This window comes from Lissotriton vulgaris, unplaced genomic scaffold, assembly GCF_964263255.1.
Source record: "Lissotriton vulgaris unplaced genomic scaffold, aLisVul1.2 SCAFFOLD_680, whole genome shotgun sequence".
Lineage (NCBI taxonomy): Eukaryota > Metazoa > Chordata > Amphibia > Caudata > Salamandridae > Lissotriton > Lissotriton vulgaris.
Genome location: NW_028248178.1, coordinates 679,273 through 700,070, shown reverse-complemented (window position 1 = coordinate 700,070; position 20,798 = coordinate 679,273). Strand labels below are relative to the sequence as shown.

General features: G+C 47.2%; 1 protein-coding gene across 1 annotated transcript in view; it reads right to left on the bottom strand.

The window, feature by feature from the left end:
• LOC147664899 (uncharacterized) overlaps positions 1 to 19,371 on the bottom strand; it is a 98,171-nt gene extending 78,800 nt beyond the window's left edge. Inside the window, exon 1 of the mRNA XM_086949916.1 lies at positions 18,691 to 19,371. Within this exon, the coding sequence (XP_086806042.1) occupies positions 18,691 to 19,371 (681 nt within the window). The remainder of the gene's footprint in view (positions 1 to 18,690) is intronic.
• Between the last annotated feature and the right edge of the window lie 1,427 nt (positions 19,372 to 20,798).

Genomic DNA, 20,798 nt, shown 5'->3' with positions numbered 1-20,798 from the left:
CGGATCATCTGCTGCTGACCTCGAAGTCCTTCTTCTCACAATGTAACTTCGCCCAGCGCGGTCAGACACTGCTCCTCCGCACATGCGCACACTGCCGAGACACCGGAAGTGGCTGGACACTGCTTCTCCGCACATGCGCACACTGCCGAGACACCGGAAGTGGCTGGACACCGCTACTCCGCACATGCGCAGACAGCCCTGGTCGCCGAAGGATAAAACGGAGTATTTTCACATAAATGAGCCTGAGACTCAAAAGGTAAATAGACTTTCTCGATTAGGAATGTTGTTATTCACCAGAAATCCACACCCTGCACTTCACGTGAGAGACACAAACCCAACACGATGTGGCGTAGCGGCCAGAGCTGCCGTCTGTGGGTCGAGTCCCGGCGTCGGCTCAGACATGTGACCATGGGCGAATCACTGCCTCGCCCGGGTCTGGAACGAGTGAAGGCCTCATGAAAGCCCCCCCCCCCCCAGGCAGAGCCCCCCCCCACCCCCTCGAGGCTGAGCCCACCCCCGAGGCAGAGCCCCCCCCCCCAGGCAGAGCCCCCCCCCAGGCAGAGCCCCCCCCCTCGAGGCAGAGGGCCCCCCCAGGAGCCCCCCTCCGCCCTCGAGGCAGAGCCCCCCACCAACGGAGAGCCCCCCCCCCCCCTCAGGCAGAGCTCGGATCCAAACAGAAAGAAACAAAGCAACAACCTCGAGTTTAACACATCTATGATTCATACAAAACAGAGGAGGAGGAGGAGGGCCCAGAACCCAAGGGAGAGAGAAGAATCCCAGAGGAAAGCAGGGCCCTGCCTACTGCACTGCGACTCACTCACTCCATGACACTCACTCCCTGCACTGACACTCACTCCCTGCACTGACACCCACTCCCTGCACTGACACTCACCCCCTGCACTGACACTCACCCCCTGCACTGACACTCACTCCCACCCTGCACTGACACTCACTCCCTGCACTGACACTCACTCCCTGCACTGACACTCACTCTCTGCACTGACACTCACTCCCTGCACTGACACTCACTCTCTGCACTGACACTCACTCCCTAGAAGAACTTTGTTGATGTTCAGGATATCCCCGCCCTAGAGACGGTCAACAGGGCCTCAGAAATTACAGTCTCTAGCACTGTGTAGCAAGCCTTGTTAGCCGTCCATCATTATTATTAACTGAAAAAAATCCCTTGGGCATGGATTTCCCCCTACCTCATTCAACAAGGGAGATATTGGTGCACCCGCGCACGTTCGATGGGGCTTCGCTCTGGAGGGCGCATTAGATTACAATTAGGGTGCTGCGGCGGATATTCCAATTATGGTGGCGGAGTCGCCTGACGATGCCAGCACCCTTCTTTTTTTATTAGTTGTGAAGATCACAGAAAGGGGTTTAACCGGACCTGGCAGGGATACCAGGACAAACTCTTAGTCATAGAAAGACCTTTGGCCCCACGGGCAACGCCATCTCTTCCGAGAGACGCAAATCCTTTCATAAGGATAGACAACTTTGGCGAAATGGCAGCGGCAGAACCTGACCCTTAGCGAAGGGTACCCCTTGGGGGCAGATTCGTTATAAAACCGTTCACATAGCTGCCAAGGTTTCAGATTGCTAAGTGTGACATTTTATAATTTCTGTGAAATTATGAGTGACATTTCAACAACTATGAGTGACTTTTTCTCGCAAGCAAAATCAAGCAATTTAGACGAGGGAACCATATAAATATCAGAAATTACACTAATTGTGGCACGGACTATGATGTAGATAGAGGTAGAACACATGAGGCTTCATTCACAAAGGGCCTCCGAACTCGGAGTGGTGGCCCCGCTGTTGTGGGGGAGTTGTCATTGCGGAGATTCTGCCCTGACTGCAGAAACTCCCCCACGACTGCGAGGCCACCACCACGAGTGGGAGGCCCTTTATGAATCAGGGCCTCCAGGCTCTCTGTCAGAAAATGGAACGTGAAAGCAGAAGAGGAAGCACCATTAAGATGCACAGTGGGGCCAGGGACACAAGGGCTGAGCAACAAGTCTCATAACATCCAAGACAATGGCGTCAGGGAACACAGTGGAGGAAGACTGCCACCAGGGAGCACAAGCAAGATGGCATTGATTAGTGCTAATGCCACATAGGTAAAATGGTCTCAGGCAATACAATATAGAATTGGAGTGCAAGGTGTTGCGGAACACAACATGAAAGTTAAACAGCTATGGAGGCGAACGTTGAAGCAAAATTGTGTCCGGCAACCCAATGAGGTCCCAGTCAACAAGAGAATCACCTTCATGCTCCTCACGCATGCCTACACAGTGCTCCACGATGCAGGACCACCTGAACCACCGCCTCTCACTCTACAACACCGCCAACAACTCCACTGGCTCCCAGTCAACAAGAGAATCACCTTCATGCTCCTCACTCATGCCTACAAAGCCTTCCACGATGCAGGACCACCTGAACCACCGCCTCTCACTCTACAACACCGCCAACAACTCCACTGGCTCCCAGTCAACAAGAGAATCACCTTCATGCTCCTCACACATGCCTACAAAGCCCTCCACGATGCAGGACCACCTGAACCACCGCCTCTCACTCTACATACCCGCCAACAACTCCACTGGCTCCCAGTCAACAAGAGAATCCCCTTCATGCTCCTCACACATGCCTACAAAGCCCTCCACGATGCAGGATCACCTGAACCACCGCCTCTCACTCTACAACACCGCCAACAACTCCACTGGCTCCCGGTCAACAAGAGAATCACCTTCATGCTCCTCACACATGCCTTCAAAGCCTTCCACGATGCAGGATCACCTGAACCACCGCCTCTCACTCTACATACCAGTCAACAAGAGAATCACCTTCATGCTCCTCACACATGCCTACAAAGCCTTCCACGATGCAGGATCACCTGAACCACCGCCTCTCACTCTACATGAATGAATGAATGAATACTCTTTTCTATAGCGCATGGCTACCCTAAGGCATCCCAGCGCTGTTAGACCAGAGGACTGGTTGAAGACAATCAATGGAACAGAAGTGTCTTCAGTCGCTTCCTAAAGGTGAGATGGTTACTTTCAAGCCTGATGTTATCTGGGAGATTGTTCCAGCACTTGGCTGCTAGAAAAGAGAGCTGGCGACCACCCATTCGAGCTCGCTTCATCCTTGGTACCACCAGTAGATTACGCTGATTAGATCTCCAGGATCTGAGAGATTGGTGTCGGCGAAACAGAGGATAAAGAACAGTGGGACCATAATTCCAGACGGACTTATGCGCCATGCACAGCGTTTTGAACGTTATTCTTTCATGAATCGGCAGCCAATGAAGATGTCGCAATGCGGCCTTCGCAGAGCTGCATCTGGGTACGTTCATAAGCAGCCGAGCTGTGCAGTTCTGCACAGATTGCAAAGTTTGGATGGACCCTGCAGGGGCCCCACAATAGACAGCATTGGCATAGTCCAGCCGCGAGAGAATCAGCGACTGTACTAGCATGCGTCTGGCTTCAAACGGAAGAAAGTTCAAGACCTTCCTGAGGACCCTAATCAGTCCATAACAGGTCGCAGCAACCTTCTTTGCCTGGACTTGGAATCCCAAAGAGGAGTCAAGCCACACCCCCAGGCTTTTTATCTGGTTCTTAGGGAGGGGTGGAGGACCAAGACAGTTTGGCCACCATGGGTCAAGGTTGATAGGGGCTTTGTAGCCCAAAAGCATAATATCAGTTTTCGACCCATTTAGTTTTAAAAATGAGGAGGTCATCCACTCCAGCACTTTGGTGAGGCACGGGGTCAGATTGTTAATCCCTTGGTGTTGGACTTGGCCCTCTTGGCAGGGTCATCCCTGAACTTTTTGCCTTCCTCCAATATTCTCTCTGACCTGTTTTTGTTGGTTTAATGACTCTGGGCACTTTACCACTGCTGACCAGTGCTAAAGTGCATATGCTCTCCCTGTGCAAAATGTACATGTGATTGATTTCCATGATTGGCTCATTGGATTTACTGTCAGTCCCCAGTAAAGTGCACCAGGAGTGCCAGGGCTTGTAAATGCCAATACTGCTAGTGGGCCTGCAGCGCTGGTTGCGCCACCCACAGAAGCAGCCTTTTAAAATGTGTATAGGTCTGCCATTGCAGAACCTGCGTGCAGTCTGGTACTGTCATGCTGGCTGAGCAAGTGCACACACTTGCCAGTCTCTAAACCTTCCCTTTGCTTCACGTTAGTCACCCCTATGGTAGGCCCTAGGGCAGGGTGCATTGTAAGTGTGAGGTAGGACAAGCCTGATGTGTGTGGCATGTCCTAATAGTGAATTACAGCCAAATTCGTTTTTCACTATAGTAGGGCTACCTGTTCTCTTAGGCCAAGATGGGCTACTGGAATTATTACAACCTATAATCCCAGCAGGCTCAGGGAACATGTTAGAAAATAAAGTTTAGTATGCCTGAACTCAGAATAATAAAATACTTCTTTTAGTAAAGTTTATTTTAATATCCTGTGTTTGCAAATGCTACTTTTAGAAAGCTAGCATTTGCTTGCCTACCCATTCCAGCCCGCCTCTTCTAGGCTGTGTATCTGACTGTCTGGGTTATGTGAGTGACAGGGCTGGGGGATGACAGGTGGTGAATGCAAGGATTACACCTTGGTGGGAGGTGGGAGTGCCCCTGGACTCTGAATAGGGCTGTGCTCTGCCACCACAATGCTGGCTCCACCTCTTGGAGAGCGACTGATGACTTAGCCCGACACCTGGCCCAGGAAGAGGGAGGACTGTCAACAGAGTACTCCTTGCTGCTCCTGTCATCACAATGCCGGCTCCACCTCCTGTGGAGAGTCTGATATCCCTGCCCCTCACACTGAAAGGAAAAGCCAGGAACAGCACAACAGAGTGCTTCAAAACTGAATTAGGCTATGCAAAGGCCCCCCTGGCCCGAAAGAACAAAAGAAACTGAGTATAAGTATAGGAGCCCTGCTCCCAAGAAACTAGATCCTGTTTCCCACAACGAACCTCTGTCCAACTAGAAGGAGAAGAAGCTGGAAGGACTGGCCTGCTGTCTGCCTTGCTGAGGAAGAAGAGAAGAAGACTTGCTGAAAAGACTTTGCTGACGTGTGCTTGAAACTTTCTCCAATGGCTTGATTGAGCTTGCCCCCTGAACGGAACCCCAGGACCAGTGGGTTCCTTGTGCCATCTCTCGTCTTTAACTTCGAGCCGTGTGTGCCTCCCGCCGGAGCTGAGTCTGCTCCCCCATCGCCCCCTCCTAGGGCTGTGGCACTCGGGAGCTCGCCTGCCCTTCACCTGTGAGAGCCTCGCTCTGTTTAGAGTCGCTCTCTGCCCCCGGGTCAGGCTGCCTGCTCCTCTGCCCCTGCCTGCCATCAGGAGCGCGATGAAACGCTCATTCGCCCCTCCTGCTGGAAATTCCTCTGTGGCCGGTGATCCCCACCGAGACAGCCACCCGTACCATAGAGCGTACCCTTCTGTCCTGCCTCACCCCCTGAGAGACTTCACAGGTCGCGCCGCCCCCCTTTGGGAGACCCCAGTACCGTCCGTACTGAGGTCGTGTGCCGCGCCTGCCTGTGGGCACACACCCGCTGTAAGAAGAGATCCAAAGTCCCAGCTAAAGAAACGTGTCGCAATCCCCATGTACGACTCGTACCAGAAAGAGAACTGCGGTCTGAAGGTACGGCGCTAGCATAACGGGCTCGGGCCCCACAAAGCTTTATTTCCCCGTTATCTAGCTGTGCGCGTCGGATTGCCTGAGAAGAGATCCCACGTTGTAACGCTGTGCCCCACAGAACCGAGCAGTGCGCTTGTTGTTACGAGGAGTTGAGCGCTTTTGCCTGCGGAATCTAACCTGTGCCCCTAGCCCTCTGAAAAGGGCCCAGTACGTTGAAACCCCACCGCAGTACGAGCCGCACAAGAAGAGTACGGCTCGTACCAGGGTTTTGCCTTGCTTCGCCTCGTGCCTCTAGAAGTGCCCCGTACGCGACGTACGCTTGCTCACGCTAGATGCGTGAGCCGTGGTAGGGCCGATTATATTTCACCGGGGACAGCGCACAGAAGCGCCACGAAGCGGCCAGTGCATCCAAAAGGGGCATCAAGTAACTAGTAATCCCAGGAAAAGCATTTGAAAAGGCTGTAAAGACAACTTAAGACCTAGAGAACTATTTTTAAGTAAAAGAGGCTGAAAGGAAGCAGCGCACCATCTAAAGGAGAACTTGCCATTATTTTACAATCTTGTGGCCTAAGCTAAAAACGTTATATTGGTCTTGTGTTAAAGTCTTACTGCATAGAGATATTTTTTTATATAGAAACGTATTTTTACATATCCACAGCCTGGTGTCCATTTGTGGGGGGATTGGTACATTTACTGCGTGTGTGATTACAAATGCTTAACCCAATAACGCCTGAAGAATAGCCTTGGCTGCTCACGCCACGCACCTAGAGGGTGAGCAAGGATAATTCTAAGGGGTCATCCTTTACCCTGACTTACAGGAGAGGGTCCCTGCTTGTCACAAGGGAATACTTGCGCCAACCAGAGACCCTCAATTCTAACACTTGGTCTATGGCGTCATCCCTCGCTAGGGAGACAACCAACCCGCCAGACAACTTCGCTCCGTACCACTTGTCCTGGCCACCGTCCCACGGATTCACAAGACCAGAAGCAGAAAAAGATCTGTCTTCTACCTCGCTGCTAAGACCTGGAACACCCTGCCCCTCCACCTCAGGCAATCCTCATCGCTGACCCTATTCAGGAAGGATTTCAAGACCTTGCTCTTCGACTAAACCGCCATGCCCAGACAGATCAGCAGCCCCCCGCCCCACCCCCAGTGCCTTGAGACCATCACAATTGAATAGCCGTGTGGTTGATTGATAGCCTGCTCCCATCCCTGTTTTTGTCATTGGTACTGACTGGGGCTTTAATACACTGGAAAATCATTCTTCCCATGTCTACACCTTACAGCTGCCTCTTCAGTCCTTAGCGGTTAGCACGCTGTTCTGATTTTTCAGCTTTTGTGTGTGTGGGGGCAGCGGCTCAAGCCAGAGCGGGGGAGGAGGTAAGTGAAAAAAACAGTTTGAAACTTGATTGTTGCATGCTGCTTTGTTGCATTGCTATATTGCTATACTACTGCTACAAGTGCGTTGCTGGACCTCTCTTCACTCACTGTCCTTGATTGCCACTCAACACCGGCCACAAGCACATGCACACCTTGATTTCCTCAAACCAACCTACTTGTGGGGTGTTGTGGCGGCAGCAGGCTGAACTATTGTATGGAGGGAGCCGTGTGGAGGCGGTATCCACGGACATTCTGTCTCGCCAGTTACTGAGGTTCCACCAAAGCGGAACCACAGTGAGGCCCTCATGGGAAAGCACAATGGCACTGGGGCGTTATCAACACTCACTCCCCCCCAAAACAACTTCAGTAGATTTGATGCCCCAGAGGGCGATTAGCGTTGTAGACACAGAAATCGAGCAGACCGAGAGGAGACCCTATGGGCCCAGAGAGTTAGCACAATCACAGCCTGGTCCGCGTGAGCCTGTCCCAACTGGGGCCACTCTTGAGGAAGGGATGACGACTAGTGCACTGAGCGAGGCCACCATCCAGTCACCCGGTAACTCGCTTTTGGGGGACCTGCAGGAGGAGATCTAGTAAGCTGCCAAAGAAGTGAAAAGGATTGTCCAGAAGTAACAAGTGAAGAATTGCTCCCTTGTTACCCCCCGCGCCCACTACCAAAGCGCCTATAAACCGTGACTGCATAGTGGATGGCACAGGCCGTAACTCAAAACCAGGCTGGGCAGGTGACTTAGTAGCAGAACTAGCTGGAATGTTTGAAGGGATCATAACATTGGAAGTCACACCCTTTCTGACAGCGATCAAACAAACACTTAACAATGTCACCAAACCCTCAGCACTACTGACACTTCAGTCTACTAAGCAAGGGGATCATGCGCAACCCTCGTCAGCTGCAGAATCAAGGCATGACATGACGAAGAAAACCAATGCAAGCGTCACTATCAGTATCTCAAGGACACTCAGCATCAGTGTTCAAAGATGACATCTCCTCCGATCCCCTACCCTTACAGTGTGGAGTCCCTCAGGGTTCTTCCCTGAGCCCGACTCTTTTTAATGTGTATATGGCTCCACTGGCGGACGTTGTTGCCCCTTTTGGAATCCAGCTAGTGTCCTATGCAGACGACACGCAGCTAGTCGTACCACTAAATCAAGCGGGTCAGTCATCCACTGACCTTTTTTTGTGTCTGGAGGAAGTGGCTAAATGGATAAGCTCAATGGCGACAAAACCGAGCTGATGTTGCTCTGCAACCACCTAAGCTCTAGCCTCAAGGACCTCTGGCCAGTTTGCACAGGCTCAGCCCCGGTCTCAAAGCCTGAAATAAAAAGCTTAGGCATATGGCTCGACCAAAACCACTCCTTTAAAACTCAAGCTAGGAGGACGGTAGTGTCATGCTATGGTCTACTTAAAATGCTTCGCAAAGTTTTGTCCCTACTCCCCCCTCCAGCGTCCTCGATCTGGGAGCCCCCACTGCGGCGGTTGCTAGGCTCCAGATTGCTAAGAACGCAGGGGCACGATTGATCACTGGCACCAGCCATCGCTGCTCGGCAAAGCCCGCTCTGCGCTTCCTGCACTGGCTTCCAGTGCTGGAGAGAATTCACTTTAAGGCCCTGTGCATAGTCCACAAGTCTCTGGGAGGTAACTGACCTCCCATCATCAAAGACTTGATTCGCCCATACAAAGCGTCCAGAAACCTTTGTTTCAACTCGCTCAATATAGTGGAAGTGCAGGCTTTTTTCACACAATGCCGCCAAGCTTTGGAACACTCTCCCACTTCCCCTCTTAGGGAACTCTCCCACTCCATCTTTCGGAACATTTAAAAACCTGGCTCTTGCCACAAATCTGGATCCCTCTAGTTTCACTCGCTCAGCGCTGGGATGCTTCCGAATAGACATGCGCCTTATAAAAAACAATTCCATTTTATTAACTCAACGGCACAAGCACAATGAAACCAGGGACAACTGGGGAGGACCCAAGACGGGACAACGTACAATGCAGAATTGCCAACAGGGGGGGTTCACTGGGCACAACGGGAACGTGGCTCCTCAAAGAGAGGAGAACCTTCCTATTATTAGCCTACCCCTTGAAGCTTGCCCCTATGGAGCAATCCTGAACGGAGTACAGGGACAGGGCAACGAGCAGAGAGAGACCTTTGACAGTCTGGCTAACAAGTGCCTGACCTGGCTCACGTGGAACAGGAACTTCCCTCCCTCACTTGCCCGCAATATACTTTTCACTTGGCAGGAGTCAAATAGATCGCGAGGAGAATTGCGTCAATATCAACTTCAAAGACCCCACTCTGGATCCCAAACTACTATTTGATGCGGCACATACGCGAGAGAGGACCACTAGCATTGGTCTTCTCCCTTTGGGGTACTTTTATAAGCCATCATCTTGTCTAGGTTGGGTTGCCCACACTCTTCCTCCTCTACATCAAACACATTACTTACGACCGGTGTGCACCTGTTACAACGCATTTTTTACAACGCAACGCACTACTTTTACAACGCATCCATTACAACGCGGATACTGTTACAACTCATGTTTTTACAACGCATTTTTTTACAACGCAGGTACCTTTACAACGCATACAATTACAACGTAAGTATTGGTAAGTATATAGTTATTTTTTAAATGTTATATGTTTGGGGTAAAGGGGTATTTTTAGGGGTTAGGGTCAGTTTTGGGTTTTAGGGTAAAGGGGTATTTTTAGGGTTCAGGGTCAGTTTTCAGTTTTTGGGTAAAGGGGTATTTTTAGGGTTCAGGGTCAGTTTTCAGTTTTTGGGTAAAGGGGTATTTTTAGGGTTCAGGGTCAGTTTTCAGTTTTTGGGTAAAGGGGTATTTTTAGGGTTCAGGGTCAGTTTTCAGTTTTTGGGTAAAGGGGTATTTTTAGGGTTCAGGGTCAGTTTTCAGTTTTTGGGTAAAGGGGTATTTTTAGGGTTCAGGGTCAGTTTTCAGTTTTTGGGTAAAGGGGTATTTTTAGGGTTCAGGGTCAGTTTTCAGTTTTTGGGTAAAGGGGTATTTTTAGGGTTCAGGGTCAGTTTTCAGTTTTTGGGTAAAGGGGTATTTTTAGGGTTCAGGGTCAGTTTTCAGTTTTTGGGTAAAGGGGTATTTTTAGGGTTCAGGGTCAGTTTTTAGTTTTTGGGTAAAGGGGTATTTTTAGGGTTCAGGGTCAGTTTTTAGTTTTTGGGTAAAGGGGTATTTTTAGGGTTCAGGGTCAGTTTTCAGTTTTTGGGTAAAGGGGTATTTTTAGGGTTCAGGGTCAGTTTTCAGTTTTTGGGGTACAGGGTAAAAATAAATTTAATTTAATTTTAAAGGGTATTTTTAGGGTTCAGGGTCAGTTTTCAGTTTTTGGGTAAAGGGGTATTTTTAGGGTTCAGGGTCAGTTTTCAGTTTTTGGGTAAAGGGGTATTTTTAGGGTTCAGGGTCAGTTTTCAGTTTTTGGGGTACAGGGTAAAAATAAATTAAATTTAATTTTAAATTAAATTATTTAATAGTAAATAAATTAAATTAAATTACATTGCATTATTTTTGGGGTTGAGGGTCAGTTTTGAGTTTTTGGGGTACAGGGGTACAGGGTAAAAATAAAGTTATATTTTTTTTAATTTTCAATAATTAATTTAAATTATATTTCATAAAATTACTTTAATTTATTTTTGGGGTTTAGGGTCAGTCTACAGTTTCTGGGGTACAGGGGTACATGGTAAAAATAAAGTAATATTAATTTAAATTTAAAATAATTAACGGAAATTACATTATTTAAAATTACATTAAATTATATTTTTAAAATTAAGTTACTATTATATTATTAATATTAACATATACTTACCAATACTTACGTTGTAATGGTCTGCGCTGTAAAGGTACCTGCGTTGTAAAAAAATGCGTTGTAAATACATGCGTTGTTACAGTATCCGTGTTGTAAAAACCGCGTTGTAACGGTATGCGGAGTAAAAGTCCGCGTTGTAACATCATATATCCCTTACGACCCGGTGTACCCACCACTGGCCTACCCAGGTGTCCGGGGCCTTACAGCGTTCCTGTGTATAACCGATAGAATGCTTTTTGCCAGGTGGATTGACTAGCTAATAGTGAGATTTCACAGTGTTTGAATCGCATCATGTACACCACAGACGGCTGTTCCAAAGGTGGGTATTCGAAAACAGGAGACCAGAGTCAGTCAGACCCTTTTACCAGCCATTAGAAACAAGCTCCCAGCACCTACGGACCGCCCTTCAGCAGTCTCCATGCCTGTTTGCACACCTCTTCACCAAGTGGGAACTGTAGACACTAATTTTGTCATGGAAGACAACCCCCCGCTCCTACACCTGTTGACCGTAGGGCAACATTGGTACGCATAGGTGACCAAAAGGGCCCAGGACCGGTAGATCCAATGTCCACCCTAAGGGTCTTATCATGGAACATTGCGGGCTCCAGCAACAAACTAGACAATATAGGCTGGTGCCATTTTGTTGACCAGTTTGACATCTGTCTCTCTCAAGAAACCTGGCCAACCACAAAGGTACATCGAGCCGGCTTTTCAACACACAGTGCAGAAGCTATAACTAGGGGCAGGGTAGACCATCTGGGGAGCTGCTGACGGGCGAGGGAACCCATTTGGGCTGCAAAGTAGCAAAGGAGGAGGTGATCTCAGGAGTAACAAACAGGAATCTCCATCAGTCAGTATGCTCACATCCCATATAGCAGGTCTTCCGGTAGGACATTTAAAAATAGTTGGCAGCGATTTCAATTGCCAGTTTGAGCCAGTGGCTAGCCCCAGTATAGAGATAGTATCGGAAGAGGATAGAGTTTGGTACATTCTGAACCTAGCAATAAGCCCTATAAAGAAATGGACGCCACTAGCGCTCCAACCCAAAGCCATGTCTCTGAATTAGAGCGTCCGCGCCATCAATGGAAGAACTCTCTCAGATAAGGAAGGGAGGCACACCTTCAATAAGAGTGCCTAGCAGCAGCCTGATAAACTATACCATAGTCGATGTTAGATTACGGCCTTTTGTTACTGACATGACAGACATCAGAAAGCACTATAGCCACCACAACATGCTTGTTCTAGACTTATACCCGTCCGTACCAAGATCACAGTGTTGTATTTCATATAGGTACCACAATATAGGCCCCGGTAACTTCTTTACCCTTCACCTATATTCTTCCCTACATTACACTTGTCACGGTTTACAGGGATTGACCCTTTACCTAGATACAACATTGCATCCAGAACACAGGTTCCCCTAGTTCGAGATCTCATACATTATGCATGAGGATTCATGGAAGCACAGCAGGACGACCATCTAAAAAAAAGCATAACGTTCTAACCTATACCACATACCATGCAGGTCTTTGATAACAATTTATAGGTCACTGTACTATATTAGGATTATGAGCTATGAATTGTAAGTATCAAAAAGATCTCTGTGACAACAGCAGTAACCACTTGAGCTATCCACATAAACTCATCTCTGCGATTTGTATGGTACACATTCTTTGGAGTAGGCATATTAACCCTGGACACTACTTTATGAAAAGTCAAAACTGCCACTAGACAGGAACCCGCAATGCTCCATTCTTAGTTGAAGTAGCAGCTTCAGTGCATGTCCTGGGCCTCCAGCGCAGTCTGCCGCTCAAGAAAGAGTTTTCACGCCTTCTAGAGGGACAGTAAAAGAACATTTCCTTGACGATATGCAGCAGGTGGGAAAACACTTGCCAATGGGGACGGTAAAATGTCCTTAAAGTCCCTTTTGCTCCTGCAAGCGGCCAAGGCGCTCGCAGAGACAGTCTGGGCGCAGGGAGAGACGAGGCTACACGCGGCCTTAAGGGCGCATAGGTCCCTGCTACTGCGTTTCAAGTTATAAACATCTAAAAAGAAATTCCTTCATTCCCAAAAAGAAAAGATTAAGCAACAATGGGACCCACCAAAGTGATCTAAGTGAGTTTTTCAGCAACAAGCGTCTCAGTGTCCAGTCAGAGAGTTGTTGATGGCTGCTTTAATGCCGGACAGTGACCCACAATAGAATACCTGCCAGGTGTAAATGTTATGACACTGTATAATTTTCAGTCATGTATGCATAGAATTACACATACATGGCTTGCTTTGCCAGTTTGTATGTCTGCACAGGAACAGCCCTCGTCGCACCCACCTGAGCCATCTGCATGATCCTAAAAACAAGAGAGTGAGGCCTTTATCCTATTACACCTCTCAGCGGCGTTTCACATGGCACCACTCCCCATCCTCATCAGGCGCCTTCACAAGATCAGACCTGCCAGCGACAGATTTGCTCCTTCCTGACAAAAGTAACTCAGACAGTCAACCTGACGCCAAACTCTTTGGAAACCGGAAATCTCATCTGCGGAGCACCTCAAGGTTCAACCCTCAGCAGGACCTTCATCAACACTTACATAACCCCACTGGCCAACGTCATCTGTGCCCACTACATCAACATCCTTTCCAACAACGACAACACACAACGCAGACTGTCCCTCTTGGACAAAACTAACAACACAAGGAACAAGTGCACCACCTGCATGATGGAAGAGGCCACCTGGATGACTCCCAACTGTCTCAAACTCAACACTGACAAGACAGAAGTGGTGATCTTTGGAAACAACACCTGTCCATGGGACTCCACCTGACGGCCAGCCACCCGAGGACATACTCCCACCCCAGCTCGCACGCCAGTAACCTAGGGATCATCAGCAACAAAAAGCAGGACAGGTCAGCCCAGGTCAAGGACGTGTCTGCTTCCACACCCTGAAGATTCTGAAATAACTCTTAAAATGGCTCCTGAGCAACACCAGAAAGCTGTCTCCACTCACTTGATAATATGGAACATGGTGCAATGGTCACATGCCCCCTCATTTATTTAAAACCACTCACAGTGTCAGTAATAAGCAGTGCAGTGTGTGAAAGAGAAACTATATATCCCTCATGGTGTGAGCAAAAAGCAGGGCAAAGCGCACATATGTCTTATAGTGTAAACATCTTTGTACCGTGAGTGATACTCAGTGCACCTTACAGATCTGTTAATACCCCTTACAGGGGTGGGGAATTATGTGAAAAATCTGCTTGTCCAAAGGGCAGATTGATACAGAAATCTACTTGTCCTTTAGATAAATCCACTTGTCCTATTTACCACCTAAATAATAGATTGACCATAACAGACACATTCACAGCTCTTTTTGATAGTAAAACCAGGTGTGGAGTTGGGACAGCATGAGAAGGTCTTGGTGCAAACTTGGTTTAATTTAGGATTACTTTTCAATGTATTTTTCTTAGGAATGTATTATTATTGGTACTTGTGATAAAAAGGTAACACAATCTGTGCAGTATGTGCATGAACCCACTCATACAAGTGGACGGTAGGAACATGGGACCCCTTAAGTATCGCACTAGAGTTGGAATTGGTAACCCGCAGGAAAATACATGGATCCCTCCAGTTAGCGCATTTACACTGTTTGGAGACTGGAGATTCAAAGCACTAAAGTTGGTTCAAGTATTGGCACCACTCAACAGCAAACGACACCTATAACTGTTGAAGAATCACATTCACACTTAAATCATATTTTTAGCACTACCAATTAGACTTTTTGGAATTCATAAATAAAGTTAATTCTTTCCTCTTTCCTGCCCTTCTTTTCGAACTCTGGGGAAGAACTAGAACTTCACACGTGACTTTGCTCAGACGTCTGCGGTGTGCGGTGTGTCAAGTAGTACCCGACTATTCTGCACAGCGCAGACCTTCTTTTCAGCCAGTGGTCCTAAAGATCTCTGTACAGAGAAGAGAGGCCAGGAATAGTGACTGACAGCCCACAAACATCTGCCAAGACAGACACCCTGCAAAGAGACACACTGCAGACACGCCTCATAAAGGCACATACAAAGCCTGCAAATACAACCCTACCCTAGTCACAGGTACACACACCCAACCTGCAGACACACCTCCTCCTGCAGAGGTACATTAAAAACAGAGACACGTAAGTTCCACTGCTTGACAAGCCTGCACCCTGCCAGACCCAAGGTCTGTGCACACACACACACAATCTCTGCAGCAGATAATGCCACAAGCCAACCTTTGCCACAGGAAACTTTTGCAATGACTGAAGCTTTTGCTTCGAATGAGAGATGGAAACATTGGCAAATGGAGAGAAGAGGCACGGGGTAGCAGGGTAGCACTGACACTCAACAGACTGGAGGACATACTTTAGACATAGGGATAGGGTTGTGCAAGTCAACAAATTAACAGGTATGTGTAAGAGGGGTCCCCGCAAGGGAAACGTGTTATGTGCAACACACACGAACAACAACACTTATTTACACTTTCTCAACTATATAAACATCAATCAGAACAATTGAGAGAGGTATTGTCATTTATTTTACAATACCAGGTATCAACCATTTGTCAGTACATTCTCAATACTTTTTGAAAAGCCCCAGATGGGGGGGGGGGAAAGGAGAGGAAGGTGAAGGAAGGGGGTGTGCTCAGGGCAGTGTAAAGTCAAAGAAAGGTAGACATAGTCAAAATGAAAGCAATCATGAACGATATTGACATATGGATCAGAACAGATCTAACACAAAAGCCCAAATAATTAAGGCATCCATTGCAAGATTATTACACTAAAGACCTTCTGCGGTCACACATGAAACATTGGAAATGATTAGAGGACATGTGCCGGAGGTCCGCATCAAGGAACAAGAGCCGTCGACGTTTCGACCCCTGGCCGTAGGCTACGTTAGGTCCTTTAACGGGGTCTTCATCAGGACAAGTGCAGGAGAAGGAAGGGGCAAGGTTGAAAGGGGCGATAATATCTGTGAAATTAAAACAATAGGTCAAATCACTATTTTAAGATTTTTAAAGCGTCATCCTATTTGACAGAATTCAGTTATACTAACAAGAAATTACCATGGGCTCAGGGCCTGCTGGGCCTCCAAGCGTAGGAAATAGAGTGAGACCAACCAATAGTCTCGGTCAAACTCGGCGATATAGATTCGCATATACACAGAGGAAGAATAACATGGGTGGAACCTCAAGAGATATGATGAGTTACTGGAATTATTAAAAAGGACTGCACTCACATGAGTTATCAACCAATCAGCCGATTGGTGAAGGTTTCTTGGTATGCATTCCCAGTAGTCAAACAACACGGGGGGTAGGGTGCAAAGGAGTATGCACCAACTGTGAATAGAATGTTTAAAATTGATTAAGTCGGATGCTGCTTGTAACAGTGACCCGAGTAGGTGCTGGTCGAGCCATGCAGTTACTTACATTGGAAGAGCAAACTTAAAGGCCACTGCGGGTCTTTTCACTCGAAACTTTTCTCTTCATCAAACTTCCAAAGTAAGTGGTCGCTGAGAATGAGAAATAGGTGCAAGTTGCAAACGGCTACATCAAATTGCTGGATTAATCTAAAGGCATTCTTAACCGCGTACATACCTCCAATTTGAAAATTAGTCTGGGAGCCGATCTTCCTTAACTTTGGTATCGGTCTATCTACGAGTCACATCAGATTACATCGAGGGTCGGAATTGCTCAACCGTTCCGTCAGTCTCCGTGAAGTGGAAACCTTTATGGGGAAATTAAAGGGCTTACTCTTCAGATACCCGAACAGTATCTTTCTCAGAGTTTTTAGAAGAGAGATTTTTAGAAGAGAGAGGGTTGAGGGTTATTCTACAACAAACTTACACGTTTTGTTGGAAGGGCTGCTACCATCAGTTGAGCATCACTGCCGAGTCCGCATAATTGCTTCGCGGAGTTAGGGCGGGAACCGTGGTTGTCAGTTTCCGTGGGGAGTAAATCCTACGGAGTGGGAAAAACCATCGGATGTCAAGATTGGGAATACTCATGTCGTAGTGTGACAGAGTATAAGTCGCTCGTTATAGGGGAGGCGCATGGTACTTACAGGCACTACAGGATGCCACTGCAGTCAATGCTTGTCCAAGGCAACTCCGCAAGACAGCTATGCGGAGTTGGGGGCGGAGTCTACTTTTGACTGACTTGTGGGAAATGGAAGAGTTACTTAATGAATCGCGTTATCGTGAGGGTGTCGTTTTCTGAGAGAACCCGGTAAGCATTCAAATAAATAAATCATACGTTCCCTAACAAATGGTACAGATTTACACGTTGCAGGTTTTAGAACTAGAATACAAGAGCTCGTGCACTTCTCAGACATGAGAGTGTAGACGAGCAGCATGAGACATAGTATTGTAATAACATGATACCAACTCAAGCACTTCTCTAACATGAGAGTGTAGATGAGTTTGTTCACCATATTTAAATGTTATATCTACAACAATCAATTGTTCAACCAAGTGCTGCCAACTGTGCCAGACTGCTATCCTGTTCATTCAGACCATTTTTTATCGAATCTAAAAGGGACATCCATTTTGATTCTCGTGTGTTGAGAGCTACCTGCAGGTTACCTCCTCTTGTACCCAGGGATACTTTCTCAACAACCCACCATCTTAATTCTGACACCATATGTCCTGCCTTCTGCCAGTGGTCTACTAAAGGGGCGCCCAATACCTTGCATCGCAGTCTACTACAATGGGAAGAGATACGAGATTTGATCTTCTGTTGAGTTTGCCCAACGTATACATGATTACAAGGGCATTTTATAATGTAGATCACACTACTAGAGTTGCAGTTCGTATAATATTTCAGGGTGTAGATACGTCCGCCATGGGTGAATGACTTGGTCTGGATGGTGGTTTCACAAGCAGTGCAGGTGCTGCATCTAAAATGCCCCACCAGAGGAGGTAAGTTCCATAATGTTGTTAATGTTGGATGACTCTCTGGTTCCAGGTAGGAATGAACCAACATGTCACGTATGTTTTTTGCCCTTTTGAATGAGTGGAGTGGGAGATGTGGTTGTTTTATCTCGTCTGCCACCAGATGCCAGTTCTTATTGATGATCTGTTTGACCTCATTACTCCGTGTAGAAAAGGTTGTGACACAGATAATGCGTTCTAGCTCCATTGGAGTAGAGGCTTCAGGATTCAGTAAGCTTTCGCGTGGATTGTACCATGCCCTTTTCCTGGCACGTCTGACCATTCGTGCTGGGTACCCTCGTGCGATGAGACGGTCGTTTAAGATCTCAGATTCCTTTATATAATTCGCTCGGTGGAGCAGTTTCTCCTGATTCTCAGGAATTGCCCAACAGGCAAATTGTCTTTTAATCCTATTGGATGGTGACTCCCATACTGTAGCAAGGAATTGCGCTCTGTGGCTTTTCTAAAGAGTGTCGTCTGAAGGTGATCCTTGTCCACATAGATGGAAATATCAAGAAACGGAATGGACTCATTACTGGATTCCATTGTGAATTAGATGTTGGGGTTTCTGGAATTAAGCCAATCGTGGAATTCAGCTAGTTGTTGTTTGCTGCCCTCCCAAATACACAGAACATCGTCGATGTATCTGACCCAAAGGGTCAGCCGGGTATGAAAAGGATTATTGGTTGAGAAGATATGCTGGGTTTCAAAATGGTCCATATAGATGATGGCCAGATTTGGGGCAAAAGTAGCCCCCATCGCCACACCCTTGGTCTGGACAAAAAACTCTTCCTGAAAGATAAAGAAGTTCTGTTTCATTGCGATACTCAGCAGCTCGATTATGAAATCCGTGGGAGCTTGTACAGGAGCAGGTCTTTTGTCTAGTGCCTCCCGTATTACATCCAAAGCATCCTGTTGGGGGATGCTGGTATAAAGCGATACAATGTCGCACGTCACCAGAAGCTCCTTTTGTTGGTCAAATGGTCTTTCGTCTATCAAATTGATAGTTTGTGTAGTGTCTCGAAGATAGGCCCTGGTGTTGAGTGCAATGGGCTTTAGGAAGAAATCAATATATTTACATAGTGGCTCTAACATAGAACCACACCCCGACACGATCGGGCGTCCAGGGGGGCTATCCAGGTTCTTGTGCACCTTGGGTAAGGTATAGATTGTAGCCAATCTAGGAAATTTTTGATTTAAGAATTTAAATTCCTGCTCACTTAGGAAGCCATCGTCCAAACCTTTCTGCGTGGTTGACAGAATAGTACGAGCCAAATCCCTCGACGGATCGCTCTGTAACTTGCGGTAGCTGATGCCGTCTGACAGTTGTCTATGGATCTCTTCCTTATATTTCGTCAGGTCTTGCACAACAATTGCCCCGCCTTTGTCGGCGGGTTTGATGACCACGTCTTTTTTGGTGCCAAGATCAATCAATGCTTTCTTCTCTTTTTTGCTTAGATAAAATTTAACAAACCTTTTCTGATCGAGTAGTTGATCTACCGCAGACATCACAATTTCTTCAAATGCCAAGATCTTGTGGCTCATCGCATAGGTTGGTGGGAAAAAAGTTGAAGGTTCTCTAAGGCCAGTGATGGAGCTCTGTTGCCTGGTTGTTTGGTTGCGGAAATAGTTTCTCAACCTGATCTTTCTAAAAAATCTGTATAATTCTGTTTTAAGCAGAAATTTGTTGGCTGGCGCTGTAGGGACATAGGAAAGGCCTTTACTCAAAGCCTTGATCTCTTCATCTTGTAGTTTGTACTTAGAAATGTTAATCACAGGATTGGTGATAGACCTGCTGGTGCTGGATGTATTCAGTCCAGTGGTGGGAGCATAGTTCACCACCTGTAGGTGTTGCGTCTGGTCGAGATCTCTCCATGCACTTCGGGGCGGAACGTCAACCCTCTCTCTTCTAAAAATCTCTCTTCTAAAAACTCTGAGAAAGATACTGTTCGGGTATCTGATGTGTAAGCCCTTTAATTTCCCCATAAAGGTTTCCACTTCACGGAGACTGACGGAACGGTTGAGCAATTCCGACCCTCGAAGTAATCTGATGTGACTCGTAGATAGACCGATACCAAAGTTAAGGAAGATCGGCTCCCAGACTAATTTTCAAATTGGAGGTATGTACGCGGTTAAGAATGCCTTTAGATTAATCCAGCAATTTGATGTAGCCGTTTGCAACTTGCACCTATTTCTCATTCTCAGCGACCACTTACTTTGGAAGTTTGATGAAGAGAAAAGTTTCGAGTGAAAAGACCCGTAGTGGCCTTTAAGTTTGCTCTTCCAATGTAAGTAACTGCATGGCTCGGCCAGCACCTACTCGGGTCGCTGTTACAAGCAGCATCCGACTTAATCAATTTTAAACATTCTATTCACAGTTGGTGCATACTCCTTTGCACCCTACCCCCCGTGTTGTTTGACTACTGGGAATGCATCCCAAGAAACCTTCACCAATCGGCTGATTGGTTGATAACTCATGTGAGTGCAGTCCTTTTTAATAATTCCAGTAACTCATCATATCTCTTGAGGTTCCACCCATGTTATTCTTCCTCTGTGTATATGCGAATCTATATCGCCGAGTTTGACCGAGACTAATGGTTGGTCTCACTCTATTTCCTACGCTTGGAGGCCCAGCAGGCCCTGAGCCCATGGTAATTTCTTGTTAGTATAACTGAATTCTGTCAAATAGGATGACGCTTTAAAAATCTTAAAATAGTGATTTGACCTATTGTTTTAATTTCACAGATATTATCGCCCCTTTCAACCTTGCCCCTTCCTTCTCCTGCACTTGTCCTGATGAAGACCCCGTTAAAGGACCTAATGTAGCCTACGGCCAGGGGTCGAAACTTCGACGGCTCTTGTTCCTTGATGCGGACCTCCGGCACATGTCCTCTAATCATTTCCAATGTTTCATGTGTGACCGCAGAAGGTCTTTAGTGTAATAATCTTGCAATGGATGCCTTAATTATCTG